This window comes from Babylonia areolata, chromosome 13, assembly GCF_041734735.1.
Source record: "Babylonia areolata isolate BAREFJ2019XMU chromosome 13, ASM4173473v1, whole genome shotgun sequence".
NCBI lineage: Eukaryota > Metazoa > Mollusca > Gastropoda > Neogastropoda > Buccinidae > Babylonia > Babylonia areolata.
This window is the reverse complement of record NC_134888.1, coordinates 23,406,849-23,424,348: the sequence shown is the minus strand read 5'-3', so window position 1 is coordinate 23,424,348 and position 17,500 is coordinate 23,406,849. Positions and strand designations below refer to the sequence as shown.

General features: G+C 40.5%; 2 protein-coding genes across 2 annotated transcripts in view; one reads left to right on the top strand and one right to left on the bottom strand.

Annotated features, from left to right (window-relative positions):
- The window catches only part of LOC143289157 (uncharacterized), a 112,378-nt gene extending 110,134 nt beyond the window's left edge, over positions 1-2,244 (bottom strand). The window contains exons 1-2 of the mRNA XM_076598058.1: positions 1,931-2,244; positions 1,552-1,609 (exon numbers count right to left, since the gene is read on the bottom strand). Of these exons, the coding sequence (XP_076454173.1) occupies positions 1,552-1,609; positions 1,931-2,037 (165 nt within the window). The 5' untranslated portion in view covers positions 2,038-2,244. The remainder of the gene's footprint in view (positions 1-1,551; positions 1,610-1,930) is intronic.
- A 685-nt stretch (positions 2,245-2,929) lies between these two features.
- The window catches only part of LOC143289156 (uncharacterized), a 90,708-nt gene continuing 76,137 nt past the window's right edge, over positions 2,930-17,500 (top strand). Inside the window, exons 1-6 of the mRNA XM_076598057.1 lie at positions 2,930-3,295; positions 9,044-9,100; positions 11,960-12,094; positions 13,278-13,322; positions 14,046-14,108; positions 15,445-15,525. Coding sequence (XP_076454172.1) covers positions 3,215-3,295; positions 9,044-9,100; positions 11,960-12,094; positions 13,278-13,322; positions 14,046-14,108; positions 15,445-15,525 — 462 coding nt within the window. The 5' untranslated portion in view covers positions 2,930-3,214. The remainder of the gene's footprint in view (positions 3,296-9,043; positions 9,101-11,959; positions 12,095-13,277; positions 13,323-14,045; positions 14,109-15,444; positions 15,526-17,500) is intronic.

Sequence of the window (17,500 nt, the reverse complement as noted above, 5' to 3'; positions counted from 1 at the left end):
AGTTGTTGTTGCTTTTGTTGCTCAATAATTTTTCCTTATTAAATATCAACTGTTATTCAGTCGGTCGTGATTTTTGTTTCACGGGACTCTTGATTTCTTCAGTTCAGACGGAGATCATATTATTTATGGGCAATACACATTCAGTAGTAGGGGAAAAGTAAGGGAGGCTGGGAGACGGAGACAGAGAGGGCCACGGAAGAAATAGCCGAGCAGAGCGGACTGAGGAAGAGGGGGTAGAAGGTTGATATGATACAGAAAGTAATGGGACACTGGGTAAGAGAGAGAGAGAGACAGAGACAGAGAGAGAGAGACAGACAGACACTGAGACAGAAAGACAGACAGACAGACAGACAGACAGATACAGATACAGGAGAGACGGAGGCAGTGAGGCCGGGAGATAGAGGCCGGGGAGACAGAGAGAGACTGTCCGAGAGAGAGAGAAGGGGGGATGGGAGAGAGAGAGAGAGAGAGAGAGAGAGAGATGGAGAAAGAAAGTAAGAGACAAGGGAGAGAGAGAGAGAGAGAGAGAGAGAGAGAGAGAGAGAGAGAGAGAGAGAGACAGACAGACAGACAGACAGACAGACAGACAGACAATAAACAGAGACATAGAGAGAGCAGAGACATACAGCGAGAGAGAGACTGAGAGAGAGAGGGGGGGGGGACCGGGTGGAGAAAGAGAGGGAGAGAGAGAGGCAGACAGACAGACAGACAGACTAGGAAGAGAAGTAGAGATTGACAGAGAGACAGACAGAGAACAGATAGTGACAGAGCCGGAGAGAAAGAGAGAGGAGAGATAGAGAGAGAAAAAAACAGTGAGAGACGAGAAAGAAAGAGACGAAAACAGAGAGACAATGTGAGGTTGGGGGTGGGGTGGGGGTGGGGGGTGGAAGAGAGAGAGAGAGAGAGAGAGAGAGAGAGAGAGACAGACAGACAGACAGACAGACAGACAGACAGGGAGAGAGACAGACAGATAGAGAGACAAACAAACACACTGGCAGAGACATAAAGAGCCACAGAAAGAGGGCGTGGTCAGTCATATAGAGGAAGACTGGGTAGAGACTGAGGCAGCGGACAGAGACTGAGAAGACAGAGAGAGAGAGAGGGCCGGGGGGTGGGGTACGACAGAGAGAGAGAGAGAGAGATGGAAGAGAGAGAGAGAGAGAGAGAGAGAGAGAGAGAGAGAGAGAGAGAGACAGACAGACAGACAGACAGACAGACAGACAGACAGAGACAGAGACATATAGAGCCACAGAAAGAATAGGGTGTGGTCAGTCATATACTAGAGGGAGACGGGGTATAGAGGCAGCGACCGGAGACTCGGTCAGTGAGACCAGGCAGAGAAGAGCCGAGAGACAGAGAGAGAGAGAGAGAGGAGAGAGAAGAGACTGAGAGAGAGAGAGACAGAGACAGAGAGAAACAGAGACATTGGGAAACGGAGACATACAGAGAACAGAGAACACTGAGAAACAGAGGCAGACAAGGAGAGACAGACAGAAACAACATAAAAAAAGGAGATACGCAGCAGGAGATAACAGAGAACGTTGCACATACCGCTGCAGTGAGCTGTGCACATGATGCTAACACCACCAGAAATGTGAGAACCAGACACCTGAAAAGAACAGAACGCACCACCATCAGACCTGTAATTCAAGGAAACGAACGCACACAAGAATACATAAACAAAAATCAATAGTAAAAACGAAGAAAACTGAAAGAAAGTTAAAAAAAACAAGCTCAAACAAGTAGACGATAAACTGCGTTCCTCATGGCAAAACTTCTCACTCAGCACTTATTATCAACCCTGTCATCTAGACATGTTTCCATGTTTTTTGTGGTAAGATTGCACAATTTCCCCCCTTTCTGCATTTTAATAAACAAAAACAATTCAATCATTCATTTTATGTGACAAAATGTGACGTAAAGTACTCACCACAGAGACATAATTCCGGATCGCCTTGATGTACGTGTGTGCACACACCTCTGGGACGCCAAAGGGCTGCCAGTCCCCCGACTGACACCCTCACAACACTCGGTCATTGGACCTCGCCGTGACCAAAACCGACCACGCGCCGATCAAAACCCGATCTATCCCGCTGAGGCTGCCCTCAGCAGTCGTGCACTCTAACCCTAAACTAACGAAGCTAGACTGGACCTGTGATCATCCAGACTTTTGGACAACTTTTCCTAAGTTTCCAGTAGTCGGGAAGAAAGATTCCACTCAGTGGAAAGCTGGTGCCAGAGTAAGGTTACAGAGCTGTTTCTGGAGAGGGCGGAGCCTCCGCGTTGTCTGTTCCGCAACTCACCACCCTTTTTTTTTCAGTAGCCGAGGACAATAATTACCCTAGGTTATGAGGCGGGTAAAATAATAGACGAAAGGGCTAATTTGATTTCAAAATGTACGCATATTTCAACACACATGCGTTCATTGAAACAACAGCATAGCAAAACTTTCAGATGAACTGATGGGATTCATGCAGGCCACAACGTGTGCTTTTGTTTTTCTCCTTTTTTATGATCCAGACATGACAAAAGAACAGATTGTTGTTCCATATAGAACTTCATATTTTTATTTCATTTGTAGGAATGAAAAACGGACATGTTGCTGTAGAAATTTGTTGAGAACGAAGAAAAATATGATAAAAAGTTAACATAATCATGGCACTATTTTTGACGCGGAAGTGGACGTAACCATTGCACAACTACTTAGGGAAGCTGGCTGGGAGCTGTAGCCTGAAAATTTGCATTGATTGACAGGCACTTGGATACCGTTGCATCGCTTCTTGTCCCAGACAGACCCAACAGTTTACTGTGTTCTATAGAAAGGTTGCTCCGCGAAAGAAGCTAGTTCCTTATTATTTGTTATCATATATATTACACGACAATAATCGTCTCTCAGTTCTGGTAGCATATGAATACAAACGGAGATTTTCATGACGACAAGAATATTCTTGAAGATTTTTTCACTTTCTTAAAGTTTATACCATCTTTATAAGTAGTTCCACATTGTCGTCTGCAAGTGTAAAACTGGAACCTTTCTTCAGAAACTGTTATGGCGAAGATGAGGGAGTTTAGCAGGTGACAGAAATCTGCTAGGAAAAGTATTCCCTCTCGCCTAAAGTTTCTAGGGTGGTGTGTTCTGACAGATTCAAGATAAGTGGATACAGTCATCGAGTGCAGGTCATTGTAAGCTGACACCCTCGGGAAATCCTCGGCAATGAAGCCGAGCGAGCTTGCCACCTTAGCAACGATTCTGGGAGTTGTGATCTCAGTTTTCGTCGATTCAGTGTCTTCCGCGGTGAGTCTCGATCTTTTGGTGGTGCAGATTCTTTACTGTCACAACATGGATAAGGTCTCGTGTGTTTTATTATGTTACGTTTCAGCATTGCACGTGTGAATATGCATGACTGACTGGTGTCCGCAGGCACAACCCTTCGGTTCAAGGAGAGAATACGTTCAGTGATCGAACGAGCGAGCGAGCGAGCGAGAGAGAGAGAGAGAGAGATTAAAAACAATTACTAATGTAGACATATTTGGTTTGATTTCCCCGAGCCTTGCATTAGTACCAAAAAATGAAGATGATCAGTTCGAGTTTACGTTTTACTATTAAATTTTATCCTATATCTGCATTTGTTTATTTATTTTGAGTCGATATTTTGAAAAGGAGTATCTAACAATTTGAAATCGGTTTTTATTGTGAAACCAACCAACATAAAACCACTTTAGAGCATTTTACGTCGCATATGTACACTTTTTGACTGAACAAAGCCTCGATCCCGAGGACTGAAGTACGAGGGCCGATGGAGACACACTGCCATATTGCGTCAAAGTGCGTGGCGCCAAGATTACGAATGTCAGTTCTGTTGGGTCTCAGATCGATATGATACGTGGCAGATAAAAAAAGAAGAAAAAAAAATGCTTTGAATCACCGGATAAACCCGTCTTTATCAGAAGGCAAGTATCAAATAAACATCTTTTCATAAAAATAACATTTGGCATGTAACCAACAGCAACACACGGGAGCCCACTCATTAATCAACCATTTACAACTAAATCTGATGAGTTCAGCAGGAAGAATTTAAGCAGCAAGGACTGCAAAGAGACAAAACGTCTTAACTCATACATGTATTCCAATAGAAATTAAGACAGTTAAGCATTGTCTGGGATGTATATGCACATTTGATACAGTAGTAGTGGTAGTAGTAGTAGAAGTAGGGACTGGCATTTTTGTCTTTTGACCTTGCAGCCTCACTTTGTATCATCTTTGTTGGTCTGCACTGCATGCCTCATTTAAGAAATGCAGAATGCACTGACAGCCTGCAAGCCAACCTGGCAGCTGTTAAAGGAATATATGGCAAGGTTACTTACCACACAAATAGTGACAACATTTAGTTTCATCACAAGACAACAATTGGCCCATGTTTTCCTTTGATTTCAAGGACATAGGTTATCTCCAGCAAGTGACTGTTCAACCTAGCATGGATTATTCAAAGCCTGAAGATAATGATTTATTCCACACTTCCCAGGAGATGGTTACAATTCTTCACAGGTTTCTATCTGGTGAAGGTTTTAATTAGATTTAATTAGGTTTTCAGTTTTTGAAAGGTGACTCAATATTTCAGGTTGTGTTTGTACTTTTGGACCATATAACTTTGCAAGCGTCTGTAAACTTGTCAGTGTCTAGAATTGCACAGTGGGAGGATCTGTCTATCTATCTATCTGTCTGTCTATTTGTATTTGTATTATATTTGTATTTGTATTTCTTTTTATCACAACAGATTTCTCTGTGTGAAATTTGGGCTGCTCTCCCCATTTTTTTTCCCTGCGTGCAGTTATATTTGTTTTTCCTATCAAAGTGGATTTTTCTACAGAATTTTGCCAGGAACAACCCTTTAGTTGCCGTGGGTTCTTTTAAGTGTGCTAAGTGCATGCTGCACACGGGACCTCGGTTTATTGTCTCATCCGAATGACTAGTGTCCAGACCACCACTTAAGGTCTAGTGGAGAGGGAGAAAATATCGGCAGCTGAGCTGTGATTCAAACCAGCGCGCTCTGATTCTCTTGATTCCTAGGCGGATGCGTTAACTCAAGACCATCACTCCACATCTATCTGTCTGTCTATCTATCTATCTATATTGATATTAGTCACAGGAGCAGTCATAAGTTTTTACAGGACTGATTGATAACGATTTGTTGTTTACATTCAAGATCACAGCCTCAAGCACACACTTAAATTCTTTTTGATTATATCCATTTCAACTACAGGTGAAACTGAATTTCCACAAGGATGCACTGTTCACAATTCTCCAACTCTGAAGCATCCCTTGTGACCATGAAGAAAGGTCATGATTATGATGTTGATAATGTGCAAGGGAGATAAGCTGTTTGCATTGATTCCACCCCCTCCCCCCCAGCCCCTCCCCAAAGTTTGGTCTGACAGAATTGTAGATCTATATATTTCTTGTTCATGCTTGTTGATTTGAAAGAAAACCTTTTTTCACTTGTCATTCTTTTCAGTCAGAGAAACTTTATTCATATCCAAATGGGCTTATCAGCTGACCTTGACCAAAGGTCAGGGTCATTCAATGTAAAATGTTGCTCGCTTTAGAGGAACAAGTCAAAGGATCTTGGTAAAGTTAAATTGGCAGTAAACATCAGTAACCATTTTTAAAGTTGGTCATTGTGTTTGGCCTTTGCATGCAGGTATTGTTTACTTTGCATTCAGCACAGGATTTCTAAAATGAAAGTACTTCAGTTGGTCAGTGCTACTTGTGTTTGTCAGAAATAAAAGACAGCTAGGTAGTTCTAAAATGTTGAAACAAATACAGACAGATGCTTGTGTATCCATACAAATGTATATGCATATGCATATACTTACATATACTGTGTGTGTGTATATATATATATATGTATATATATATATATATATATATATATATACACACACACACACACGTACACACACACACACACACACACACACACACACACATATATATATATATATATATATATACTGTAACACACACACACGCATGCGCGTACACACACATACACACACACTTTAGCATACTTGCATGTATACACAGTAATTTCATCTCCCTCCCTCGATTTTTTTCCCCTACCCATGTTTGATATCACTTCCAGTGAAAAGACGTCAAACTAAAGAATGAATGAACATATATGGCAATTGTGTACTTTTTGTTTTTAGAAAGGAATGGTTTACAAGTAGATATTCTTCTGGATTTGTGGGCTGTCATATTCTCTTGAATAGATACAAGTGGGCTTTTGCTTTTGCTTGCATGACAGTTTTTACCCCATCGTGTAGGCAAACATTTCCTTTTTTCTAAGGTGTACTGGGTATGTTCTGCTATCTGTAACCTACCAGACACTGATTGGCATTTTGGGATCTTCAGCATGCATAATTATTTTATCTGCATGCATATACTCATGAAGTGGGAACAGGCACTGGCAGTTCTGCAGATCTGTTGACCTTGGAGTTAAGAAAAATACCCATCCTGGCATCATGATTGGGATTTTAACCCATGACCCTCAGATTGAAAGTCCAGTGCATTATCCATTTGGCTGTTGCATGTGATCTAAGTACTGATATTAGTGCAGACATTATGCAGCTCAATTTCTGCTGGGCTTTATATGTGAAGTTTTTTTTTACTCTAAAATGAACGCCAAAGACCAGTAGGTATGTATTTCACCATAGTCTTAGAGTGAGAATCTTGGCTTTAAGTAAATCTCAGATTGTTTAGATAAAATCAGTCACTTGAGGCCCAGTCTTGAGAACAGGAATCATAGCCTCAGATTGTTCAAATCAGCAATATTCAATGTTCTTGAGAACCAAGAAGATTTTCTTTGTAGAACCATTTATCTGGTGTAATATTGATATGCATGTATGAAAATAATCATAATAGGTGTAATAATAGTATTGATACTGACAACAATAGAATACTATTGAGATCTTGTTATGTACAGTACTACTCTGTAGAGGCAGGCTCAGCACGCTTCACAATAATTTGTACATGCACTGAAGTTACTTCTTTACCCGTACACCATACAACACACACACACACACACACACACACACGCACATGCAAACACACACACACACACACACACACACACACACACACACACACACACACACCATGAATCACATATATCTTCTATAAATTTACAATCCTCCCACAATAACTTCTTTGATCAGCCATCTAAAACAAATAATGAAAACCATACCAAGTCAGGCACTCAGCATGATAAACAGGAAAGCAAGCAAGCAAGAATTGAGAAAATGCAAGTAAGTTGGCAGGAAGAGAGTTGGCATGCACGTGGACATGTGTGCCTGTTTGCATATGTGTTTGCTGAAGGAGAGGGTAGTGGGAGAATGCGATCATTGTGAGAACTTTGTAGATTTGGAACAGATGTGTCCTGAAGGCTTTCTTGAATGTGGTGGTAGGTCTGATGTGGTGACTGCTACATGTGTATAGTTTACTGGGTAGTGAGCCCCACCAAACAGGTGCAGAAAAGAATTTGTGTCCTCCAAAGGTACTAGGTCTTTTGGACACAGTGCTATCTGCCAATGAACTGTATAAAAAAATATATATGTACACACATATATAAAGATAGATATATATCGACATATTCCCCCCCCCACCCCCCACCCATATATATATTATATATATATAAAGTTAAAATATACCTACATATCTACACACACACACGCACACACACATATATATACATATATATATGTGTGTGTGTGTAGATATGTAGATCTATCTATCTATATATATCTATATATCTATATCTGTATCTGTATCTCTGTCTCTCTCTCTCTCTCTCTCTATATATATATATATGTGTGTGTGTGTGTGTGTGTGTGTGTGTGTGTGTGTGTGTGTGTGTAATATCACCCTTCCTAAATTTCCTTGACCTCTGTCCCTTTCATCCACTCTCCAGTTATTCTTTAGTCATTTTTGAAGTACAGACCAAACACAACAAGGACACACACCGTCAAACAAGTCATGCGCACTGTTTCTGCTTTTCACCTGGCATTTTTTCCGCAAACTGGCAACAGTGACTGTTAGTGCTTTTTGTGTACTCATCAGTTTGTATAGCTGGATGACAAGAAAGCAGATGGGGCTTCGGTAAGAAGCCCCACTCCCTACCCCTCTCTCTCTCTCTCTTATATAGAGATAAAATGTGTGTGTGTGTGTGTGTGTGTGTGTGTGTGTGTGTGTGTATAGCAGCTGGAACATTGCCATCCAGTATCGCTAATAACAAACTGAAAAAACAAAGAAAAAAACAAGTGGAGGGCAAGGGATCAACTGCCAGAAATTCATACAGATGCATTGAAATTAGTTTAAAAATCCAGAAAACAAAAAACTGGACACAGCACCACATGCAGAAGTGGTATTCTGGACAATGAAACCTATGTATGTTGTGTCCATTGTTGTTTTGCATATTGATGTAGTACTTCTGATTGTTGTATACCTGGGTAGAGCTGCCTGAGAGTTGCCTTTGGCGCTCATCATTTGTTTCCTGTGTTATTCAGTCAGGCTTCACATGCACGCACACACACACACACATGTAACCTTTCTTCGTGATGGAGGCAGCTATACTCAGTTTTCAAGGGTGGTCCTGCAGCGTATATTCTTCTTTCTATAACCAAGCAAATGCTGACATGTATTGATATGCTTATTTGATCTTCTGCATGCGTATACTCATGAAGGGGTTAAAGCACTAGAAGGTCTGCTCGTATGTTGACCTGGGATATAGGAAAAATCTCCACCTTTAACCCACCAGGTGTCCGGAGACCAGGGCATTGAACTCCGGAAACTCAGGCGAGAATCCAGCACGTTAACTATTTATCCATTTGGCCTCCACACCTGTCACAATATGTATATGGGTGTGTGGTGTTGTTAACCTTTGATATTATGTATGCATACTTGTGGGTGTACAGTGCCATTAACCTATGATATTATATATATATATATGAAGAGAGAGAGAGATATGGGTGTGTGGTGTTGTTGCAGAGATGCGAAGGATGCACGTCCACAATCTGCATCTGTGCTGGAGACAAGGGAGAGAGGGTAAGTGTGTTTATATACAAGTGTGTATACATGTCTGTAATGGGACAGACGTGAGAAAAGATATTGAAATAAAGAATGAAGAAAAATATTAAATGGAGACGGAGAGTAGAAGGAGAATTAGACAAATACAGAAAGAAAACTGTATGGACAAATAAACAGCCCAGAGAAATGGAGGGACGGAGGGAAAGAGGAAGAAAGAAAGAAGATTCAAGACAGTGACAGATGTTTTCATCATTGTTCATTTAACTGCACAAATTTGGCATTTAAAAAAAAACAAAACAAAAATCTTAGATACATGAAAAAGTGAAAAGAAACATCAAGTATGGAAGTCTGTTGTTCCCACCATTTGTGTGAAAGGTTGAATAAAAGTGGATTCCTGTATATGAGACCTGATGAACAGTGTCATCACACTACATAAAACGCTCTAGTTGGATGCATTTGATGGTATGTTCACTATTCAGTGTAAAAAGTGTGCTCCAGATGCATTCTGAAGAATAACAGACTAGCTGTCAAGGAATTTTAGATCCATTTGTACTTGTTGAGGACATTCTGTTTGCATGTTAAGATGAGGAGTCCGTGATGCCAGTTAAAGAGAGTGATGCTCACTGCAACCTAAACATTGACTCTAAAAAACTGCACAAAGCTAATCTAGCAGTCCTTGCATTGGTCACATCCTGATGGCAGAGAGACTGAAAGCTTATCCCCCCCCCCCCCCCCCCAACCCCCCTCAAGCTCCCCACCTAAAGTCAAAACAGTCATATCCATACTGACTCCACAGAACAAAGATTGTGTGAAGCTGCTTTTTATGTTTTGTTACCTTGTTACCTTCCTGATGAAACCCATCCCATATGTCAGTAAGAACAGACCACTGAGAGCAAGACAAAAAAAGTATCGTCTGTGATGAAGATAACATGAATAAGACTTTCCTGGTGTTTAACTCTCTCCATACGAACGGCGAAAGAGACGACATTAACAGCGTTTCACCCCAATTACAACCATCAAAATGTTGCAAGCGGAAGGCTCTTATACTGAAGAGGTGAATGTTGACAAAGAATACCACACTTCTGACGACGGAAGCTAAAGGTTGGGTCATTCAGACACCCACTGGACATCCGAGGGGTCTGTGTAGAGGAGAAGAGAGGACTGGCTGTACTGAGTGAGTTAAACAGATTCCCAAAAGACTTTTCTGGAGTTTAAACAGAGTCCCAAATGTCAGTGAAAGCAGTCTTCTGACATCACGACAGAAGTGTTTTCTGTGATAGTAACAGTGACACGAAGAAGACTCTTCTGCAGTTCAGGCAGAGAAGCAGAGTGCAACATGTGAAATACAAAAGAAACTGGGGGGAAAGAATTTTGACATGAGTGACAAACATCTTGCCTTTCTGCATTGCAGAAAATTTGTCATCAGCACAGTTATTGACAGGGCTTCAGAATCAGAATCAGAAAAACTTTATTGTCTCAGCAAGAGAAATTCAATATGGTGAAGTCTGTGATACATACATATTACAAGCATGATAGTGATATTTAGCAAATACCATATACAAGTATATATATATATATATATATATATATATATAACACAAAACACACAACAGAAGTGTATTACAAGAACACCCTGTCAGTTTTGTTACAGTCTTCCAACTCCTATCACAACAGGATGAAGAAAACAGATCCCATATTGGTAGAATGAAAAACTTGAATAACTGTCAAGTATACAAAATAAATGTCACATATATAAGCTGATCAAATGATGTAGGATATCTAGAATAGTGTCCCTTGATAAATTTGAAAAGTAGGTGGTATACTTTTTTAACAGCATGGGGTCTGGATTTCAAAAATAGGGGGTCTGGATTTGAAAGGTTTGGAGTCTATATTTGAAAACAGAGGGTCTGGATTTGAAGAGAAGGGTGTGCAAATTAGAAAAAATTAGGGTGTCTGGAAAAGTAGAGGGTCTATATCTGAGAAGCAGTGGGGTCTATATTTGAAAAAAAAAGAAAAAAAAGTTTGTCTAGATTTGAAAAGTAGGGTGTCTAGAAAAGTAGGGAGTCAAGATTTAAGAATTAAGGTATCTGGATTTGAAAAGTAGGGTGACTGGATTTGCAAAGAGGTTGTCTACAGAAGTCTGTGGGGGAGGTGAACTAAATGTCCATAACGAGTGAAGCAGATCCCATTTCCTGCCAGGGAGGGTTCACTCTGTGCCGCCACTTCTGCCAGTGAGTCAGTCCATTTTGCTGAAGTCAGCGGTGGTTTCACAACCACCGGTTCCCATTGTTTGTTTCTCGTGTTGAATGGTGCACATGTCTTCCATTATGTATAACCTGATTACTCATGCCTGTACAAAATGGGATCTTGAAAGGGAAAGGGGGGGGGGGGGGGGGGGGGGGAGGGTCAGGGGACCCGTGGTGGTGGAGGAGGTTTGTTCCCTCAAGCCAACTGCCACATGTGACTTTTTGCTTGCTTTAGGCTAGGGTGGGGGTGGATTAGGATGTGAAAACACCGGTTTTATCGTGATATAATTTGTGAAGAGTTCCAAAGAGTTCATGCTTAAAAGTTTAACATTGTGGATAACCCCTCCACTCTCCCCCCCCATCCCCCTCCAAAAACCAAACAACCACCCTGAAAATTGGTAATCCTCTCATCAGTGACTGAAAAACCAGCCTGAAACATGAGCATGAGGCCTTTACTGTTACCACTGTAAAGCACTAAGAGGCCTTTACAATTACCACTGTAAAAAGCTTAATGTAGATCAGGAATCCATCAGCAATACACTCTGTAAACATGTAAAAATAGGAGTGCTTTGTTACAAAGATTCATTGATCTTGATGTTTACCATTTTGACACTGATGTTTTGTCTCTCAGGGAGCGAATGGTTTACCTGGGCTACGCGGCCCTCAAGGTTTACCTGGCTTTCTGGGGCCTGAAGGGCCGGTAGGGAGGATGGGGATCAAAGGTGAAATCGGGGAGCCTGGAGCACGCGGCTCTAAGGGCTACAGAGTAAGTGGAAAATTAATGTTGTACATCTGTTCTTAATGTTTTAAGGTAACACAGAACCTGTTTACTACAGGTACACAGTGTGCTTCTTTGTAGCATCCATTATCTTATTCCTTTCACATGGGCATGTGTATGTGTGTGTATGTGTGTGTGTGTGTGTTGTGTGCGTGCGTGCGTGTGTGTGTGTATGTGCGTGTGTGTGTGTGTGTGTGTGTGTGTGTGTGCATGTGTGCATGTGCCTTTTTTATGTGACTGTTCATATCTGCAGTTTGTAGTATTGTCTTGGTGTATGTAGATTTTGTTTTTCTCTTCTCTGTCCTCATGTGCTGTCGTGTGATATAATGCACTGTTGTATGTATTGTTTCACATTAGCGCATAGAGCCCATTATATGGGGAATTTGCTCCAGAAAAGTACTATATATATTGTTAGTATTATTTCTATTTGTTATTGTTTATTATTTCTTCTTCTTCTTCTTCTTCTTCTTATGATGATGATGATGATGATGATTATCAATACATGGACAAAATAGAATAGAATGATTTTCATTTGTCTTCAAACCTTAAGGTTTACAAGACACACATACAAATAAATAAGTAGTTATCAGTGTATGTTGTTGCTGCAGCATCCTAACACAAAGTCTCTCAGTATATATGTCTCAAACACAAGGTATGGAAATCAGTGTGGTTCTGGTATCTTCACATAACATGTGTTGTTCAGATTAGACTGAGTTGTATTGTTATAAAATGTAATGCAATATTTCTTGTGAATTGTATGAATGATCCATGCATATGTAGGCATTCATGTGTGTGTGTGTGTGTGTGTGTGTGTGTGTGTGTGTGTGTGTGTGTGTGTGTGTGTTTGTGTGTGAGTGTGTGTGTGCATGTGTGTGTGTGTGTGTGTGTGTGCATGTGCGCAGGCGTGCATGTGCTTGTGTGTGTGTGTGTGTGTGTGTGTGTGTGTGTGTGTGCACAAGTACAAATAATCTATGCATGTTACATGTGTTTCAGTTTGATTAGTGCTTGTATGTTTGTGATTGACAAATATTGTATACATCCACTGGATGATTTTACATTGTGCAGTAATGCTTATCTGTTTATCAAAATTAATAATTTTACTGTAGGCTATTATTAAGTCTTTTTGTTAAAAAAAAAAAAGAATACAGAGTGATTTACTTATATTTTTCAGGGTGACACTGGTTTACCTGGATTCACTGGAGCACCTGGCATTCCGGTAAGATAGTGCTTCTCTCAGGACTATTTTTTTATGCTTGTCGGCAATAATTATTGTTCTAATTCTTACACACTGAAGCACACATTCATGCACATAATTTTTATACACACACACACACACACACACACACGCACGCACGCATGTTTCTCGCAGGCCTTTTTCGATTTACATATTTGTCAGCAATACTTATTGTTTGAATTTTTACACATGTATATACACACACTCCCCCCCTCCCCCCAATCCCCACCCCCCACTCACGCAGACACAGGCAAACAAACAAACAGACAGACAGACAGACACATGCACACACACACACACACACACACACACACACACACACACACACACAGAGCTGCATGTGAAACTCCTCCTTTCCCTACAAATTAACAAAGCAAAGTAAAACAGGCAAAGGCTTGAAGATGAATTAGATATGTAAGCCAGTTCTTTTTTAACCTGAAAATCAGACATGTTCTGACAAGGATTAAATGGTTCTATACACCATTTGTTTTACTTACACATGATTACTTACACAAGAAATTGTTTTAAAGAGGCAGTGTTTTATTTTTTTTAATTTTCCTGTGGTCTGACATTGTTTTGCAGAGGTGTAGCCTTAATCATTTCATTCTTTGTACTTTCTTTCTTCTTCTGAAACCACATCTTAGTTTATTTTTTCTAAAGTTTGCATGGATGATGGAATCGTAATTGATTTGGTTTTGCTTTCAGGGTCAGCCTGGATTGGAAGGACCTCTCGGGCCTCAAGGTTTTCCTGGGTGTAATGGAACCAAGGTGAGATAATTTCCTTTCTCCCTCTCTCTCTCTCTCTGTCTCTTCATTACCTCAGTGGGTTTGGGGCACTGAAACAATGCTGTGGCAAGGCTCTCGCGAGACATGCTAGGAAGGTGGGTTTCTTTTCTTCTTTATGTTTTTTTCCCCACCTCGTTGCAAGAGTCATGAGATTCTTGCAGGTCAAGGCTAAGTAGCCTTCTCAGCAACTTTGCTGTGAGGTAAGGATAAAGTCTATTTCCCACCTTGCATTCGTTTCTTTGCACATGTACTCCTTGCCCTTGCCGCTCACTCTCTCGCTGCTATTATGCGAGTGTGGTTGTGAATGGGAAACACATCTCTGTTACTGGTATTCAAGCGTATTCAAATGTATTCATGCACACACACACACACACACACACACACACACACACACTAACACTAACACTAACACTAACACATACACACACACAATAACACTAACACATACACACACAAACACTAACACACACACACACGCAGACACACACACACACACACACACACACATATCCATGCACAGGCACAGAATCATATGTTATTTTTCTTCTTTTTTTTTTTTTTAATTACCTGTGAGTGTGTACACAGACATATTGTTGCACACATGTAGGGATACAGTCATACACACATGCATTTTGAACCCAGATCCATACAGAGGCATTTACATGTACAAATAGTTCATGATGATGTTGATGATATGCATATCTATATAGCACCTATCCTCGGTTGGAGACCAAGCTGTTTGCGCTTAACAAACACAGAGTCATTTGCATAACAGGCTGCCTACTGGGTAGAGCTGACTGACAGCTGCCATCTAGGCACTCATCATTCATTTCCTCTGTCATTCAATCAGTCACACACACATATCCTCAAACAGACATGCAACATTTTATATGTGTGGTCATTTTGTTTATTTACCCTGCCATATAGACAGCCATACTCCATTTTCAGGGGTATGCATGCTGGGTATGTTCTTGTGTCCACGACTTACTGACATGGATTACAGGATCTTTGATGTGCGTATTTGATCTTCTGTGTGCGTATACACATGAAGGGGGCTCAGGCACTAAGAGGTCTCCACATGTTGACCTGGGAGATCAGAAAAATCTCCACCCTTTACCCACTAGGCTCTGTTACTGAGATTCGAACCTGGGACCCACAGATTGAAAGTCCATTGCTTTTACTTCTTGGCTGTTGTGCCTGTCAAACATTACTGTCTATGGTGTACAAGTATAAGGAAACTAAGTGATCACCTTAGGTGCCATTAATTATCTGTACTTGGTATATTTATTGGGTTATAAATGATTCTTTCGTTGTTTAGGGTCTGGCAGGTTTTGCTGGTGAACCTGGGGTACCTGGTCTCCCAGGCCGTCCAGGTAGAGATGGTCTCAAAGGACGAAAGGTAAGACATTGGTTGTTGATATCGGTTTTTTTGTTACTGTCATTATTTTTCTTATTGTGGTTATGTGTTTTGTGCATATCAAGGAAAAGATGCACTGCTGTGCTTAGTTATAGCACATGTGAGAAGTTTTTATTTTGAAATTAAAAGAAAAAAGTATATGTCTGCCATAAGTACCATATAATTTGATGTCGCAGGTGTGTTAAGTTGGTATGAGATATGTTGAAAGAATACAACAACTGACATAGATAGCTATGTTAAGAGTGTGAAATATGTTAGAAGAATAAAATGACTAACTGAGATAGGTGACTTTAAAGGAGACATGAAGTGAATAGCAGCATGCTCTAAAAACCTGCTAAATGGGTAATTGAATGTACAGAACCATGCATTAAACTGAAGATGTCTGTGCATTAAAGCAATTATATTGATTTAAACTACTAGCCTTGTGGAACACAGGACACCTCCATATTAATATGTCACAGTGACTTTACACAAAGCCGAACTTCTAGGATTGGTCGATTTAGAACAACTGTGGGAAGCAGTGGATGGGATTCAAACTGCATGCCCATTACATTCATTGTAATTAAAAGCTGTGACAGTCAAGTCATTGTCTCCGCAACATGCACTTTTTTTGAGCATGACAAAGTTGGCAAACACACATTTTCCACATTGGCACTAACATTTGATGTTTCAACGGCTTCATTTAATCTTCTTCAGTTTCTTTTTTTTTTTCATTTGGAAAGTCCATGCACAGTATTCTTTTAACAAATTTTGTTTGGATCTGCTTCGCAAGTCAGCCCAAAGTGAATGCGAGTCTCTGGCCTTGTGATATCACAACCTTATCAAAAATAGTGGCCACCATGACTACCAGAAGTGTCACATGTAAAAAAAAAAAAAAAAAAAAAGTTTTTTCTTAAGTTATACATTTATTTGCTTTAAACAGTATTGTATGAACCATAACTAGCTAAAATCTATTATGTAAGCCATAAAGCCAAACCAGTTCAACTTTAACTCAGGCCCTCATTGAGGCTCTACTGTTTACAACCATTTCAAAGGAGCCCGATCGGGGCTTTAGATAGTTTTGAGTTTTTGGAGTGGCATCTAATTTACATAATTATATTATAAGCTAAGAATATCTTAACTGACATTTCCACTCTCCACTGCGACCAATAAATGCAGAATGTGTTGCTGTGCTCGCAAGCAGGAGAATCATTTTCGCAGTGACTGGGTCACATGAACAGTGCATGTCAACAATGGTGTCTGACCCAGTTTCTTCTCAGTAACAAGGCAGACAACAGAATTAGACCAAGGGGCCCTATCGTGACTTTATAACATTTACAAGTCATCAATGCATGCAAATTTCGAACAAAAACTATGGATGCTTTCATCATCTCACTGGATGATAGCATAAGAAGGGAGGAAGTTTTGTATTTTGTCCCCAACTAACTTGTTATAGTACTGATCAGTTTGGAAGTTGTCAGTCATAAATGCTAACATTTGTTTTTTGGAGATCTTATTCCTTACCCATACAAATGGGTCATGTGTGGGGAAAGTCAGGGGAGCTAACCAGCAGTAGTAAGTGAGTTAAGTCTGTGTGAGATATGTCAAAAGAATAAAATGGCAACCATATATAGTTGTATTAACCCTTTCGACGGTTCAGGCACCGATCGACGACCTACTAGTTGGATGCTTCAGGCGCCGTACGGCGACTTGTACGCTCAGTGCCTCAGGCACCAATTGGCGACTTGTACACTAGAGTTACCAACCTCTCTCGTTCTTCTTTTTGTGAAACCACACAAGTTGGAAATGTTCATCACGTGTTTCTGGAACGTCTATTCTATATTTCAGTTGCAAGTTGACGCACGTTGTCGAATATTTCCAAATTTATTTAACAGATTCTCAAGTTGAAGCATGGCCAGCACTTCAGGAAACAAACGGAAGGGTGTTTACAACATCACAGAGGCATTGCAATTGATTT